The 2,450-nt window shown below is 57.1% G+C and overlaps 1 protein-coding gene across 1 annotated transcript; it reads left to right on the top strand.

Annotated features, from left to right (window-relative positions):
• The first annotated feature begins 1,463 nt into the window (after positions 1 to 1,463).
• On the top strand, positions 1,464 to 2,226 carry FERD3L (Fer3 like bHLH transcription factor). Its single transcript, XM_057406229.1, has one exon. It carries the CDS (start codon positions 1,666 to 1,668, stop codon positions 2,224 to 2,226), a length of 561 nt encoding a protein of 186 aa, XP_057262212.1. The 5' UTR covers positions 1,464 to 1,665.
• Positions 2,227 to 2,450: the final 224 nt, after the last annotated feature.

The raw sequence follows: 2,450 nt of genomic DNA, 5'->3' as shown, positions 1-2,450 counted from the left end.
ATACGGGTCCTCCGCTTAGGCGGTGCGCTGGTGGTGGTGCGGCAGGACGTGGAGAGGGTGGAGAGGCCGGCTCTCGACCCGGAGAAAGGCAGGGGAATGGGGGCTGTCCCGGGGCCGCAGGACCGGCTGCTTACCGCCCCGGAGCTCTCCAGTGTAGCTCCGCTCTCGCTCACCTTCCTCGCCGCGCAGCGCAGCCAGTGCCCTGTCCGCTCCTGGCAGCCCGCGGAACGGCGGGAAGAGGTGGGGCTGGGTCTGGAAGTGTCTTTCCCAGGAAAAGGGGATGCGCGGCTCGCTCACAGTGTTGCGCAGGACGGCAGATCCGGGTCCGCGGTGGGAAATGTTTGCGGTCCTGTGTAGACAAACAAGAAGGATTTTCGGGGAGCGGAATTCTTCGGCCGCCCCCACCCGCCTCCTTTGATCTGATGGGCTTTGAAATCTCCTTATAAATTAGATACTAATTAGCTGCAAAGCGAGAGTAACAACAACGCATGACAAAGGCGAAGGTACGGCTTTAGGGGCGCAGCTCAAGAGCAACGGCCAGAGCTCCTAAACGACCTGCGCACACAAACCGGTGCCGGAGAAAATTGATCCTATCCAGCCCGGGTGTGTCTTACGCTGCCAGGGATGGCCAGGGGCAGGTTGTACATTTAGGGACAGTCCGGGGTGTGGGAGGGTGAAGACACAGCCCTCCCAGGACAAAAGCAAAACGATCCCCAGCGTCCGTCCCCTAGGAAACCTTGATCAAAGGAAGGTATTCGACGGTGTCGGGTGTACGGGTGTGTTTATACGCGTTTCACGGTATTTTGTGCTGTGTACCCAGCGCTGCCAGTGCTGCACGCCAGGTTGATTCCCCTGTACAACGCTTGTGACCGGGACACCTCTGCCAAAGGTATAAGAGCAACCGCTGACCTGAATAGTACCAGCTTATCCTCGTCTCACGGGCAGGAGGAAAGAGTTTCAAAGCAAGTGCTTTGAAATTGCCTGGTGCCTAAGCCAAAATGAGCTTTAAGAAGCAGCCTTAGACTGGAAAGATGTTTGAACTCTAGTTGAAGGGGATTTAGGGGGAATGGAGAGACGACTCCAACAGTTACTACTGGGAATGCAATATCGGGTCCCCTACAATGCTTACTTAGGCTAATGGAGGTCCTGTCATTCAGTTCCCACTGCGCCGGGATACAGGGTAAACATTCCCCAGTGACCCTCTGCGTGCAGGTCTCCTCTTCAGGACATCATTAAAAGCGTACATGCACTTGCCTGACATCAATTGTCAGCCTGGCTCTCGGGGTTCAGAGATCCCGACAAAAAGCAGGAAAACAAGCCCAGTGGAGACCTGGATCTGTGGCTGCGGGCTTTAAAGAGGCTGAAAATCTGTTGTTTGCGGGTGTGTAAGAAGAGATAAAAGTGCTCAGCAGGTAAGAGCGGAGGGTTTTGCCAAGCAGGAGCTGTCCTTGATCGCTGTGACAGGATTGACTCGCTGGGGACTCCTCTGTCGGGAGCATACACGCGTCCCCGAGGGGGCTGCCTGTCTCCTCTCATCAGCATCACTGCGAGAAATTTTACAGCCGCTCTTTGTAGTCCCGCTAATCCTGTTACCCGAGGTGTTATAAATATTAGCGCTACTGGGGCTGAGGATGGGGGACCAGATTAAGCCTTCTCTGAAGTAAGATGTCAGCCAGCTTCTTCCCAGCCCACCAGCTCCCGGGGCTGCTGGATGAGCTGCACGGCAGAGCCCCGCAAGTGCCCTGCCCGGAGGGGCTGCTGGGCACATCCGTGGTGGACTTCGTGGCTGACCTCTCCCTGGGGCCTCCCCAGGCTCCCTCCCGGGCTGGGCCGGGACTGAGGCTCTGCGAGGTCACCTCTGGGCCTCCCTTCGGCGACAGAGCCCTGTCGCTCCGGGGGGAGATGGCCCGGGGGCTGCCGCTGGTTGCCTTCGGAGATGGAAATCCCGAAGACGAAGAAGAGGAGGAGGAAGAGGAGAGGATGCACAGCACTTCCCTCCTAGACAGACCCAGGAGAAAGCGAGTTATCACCTACGCCCAGCGCCAAGCGGCCAACATACGAGAGAGGAAGAGGATGTTCAACCTCAACGAGGCTTTTGATCAGCTGAGGAAGAAAGTGCCCACCTTCGCCTACGAGAAGAGGCTCTCCCGGATAGAGACACTGCGCTTGGCCATAGTGTACATCTCGTTCATGACTGAGCTCCTAGACGGCTGCAGCAGTCAGTAGGCGAGCTAGGGAGCGCCGGAGCCGTGCACCTCGCTCCCTGAGGCTCAGAGCCCTGCTCTGCCCGGGCTCCTCACACTGCAGGCGGGACCATGCTGGTGCGGGATGAACAATGAGGAGAGCCTGGGGGAAGAGTGCCTTGGGGTGGAGGGGGAAAAGATTCAGTGTGTGTAGATTTGCTAATATATATATAATATTTGTAAAAGTAATGGGGGAAAATGAATATC

This window comes from Pezoporus wallicus, unplaced genomic scaffold, assembly GCF_028554395.1.
Source record: "Pezoporus wallicus isolate ANWC-B61680 ecotype Strahan unplaced genomic scaffold, APGP_CSIRO_Pwel_v1 contig_5879, whole genome shotgun sequence".
Taxonomy (NCBI): Eukaryota; Metazoa; Chordata; class Aves; order Psittaciformes; family Psittacidae; genus Pezoporus; species Pezoporus wallicus.
The sequence above is the reverse complement of the archived record's forward strand: the minus strand, read 5'-3'. Positions and strand labels throughout refer to the sequence as shown.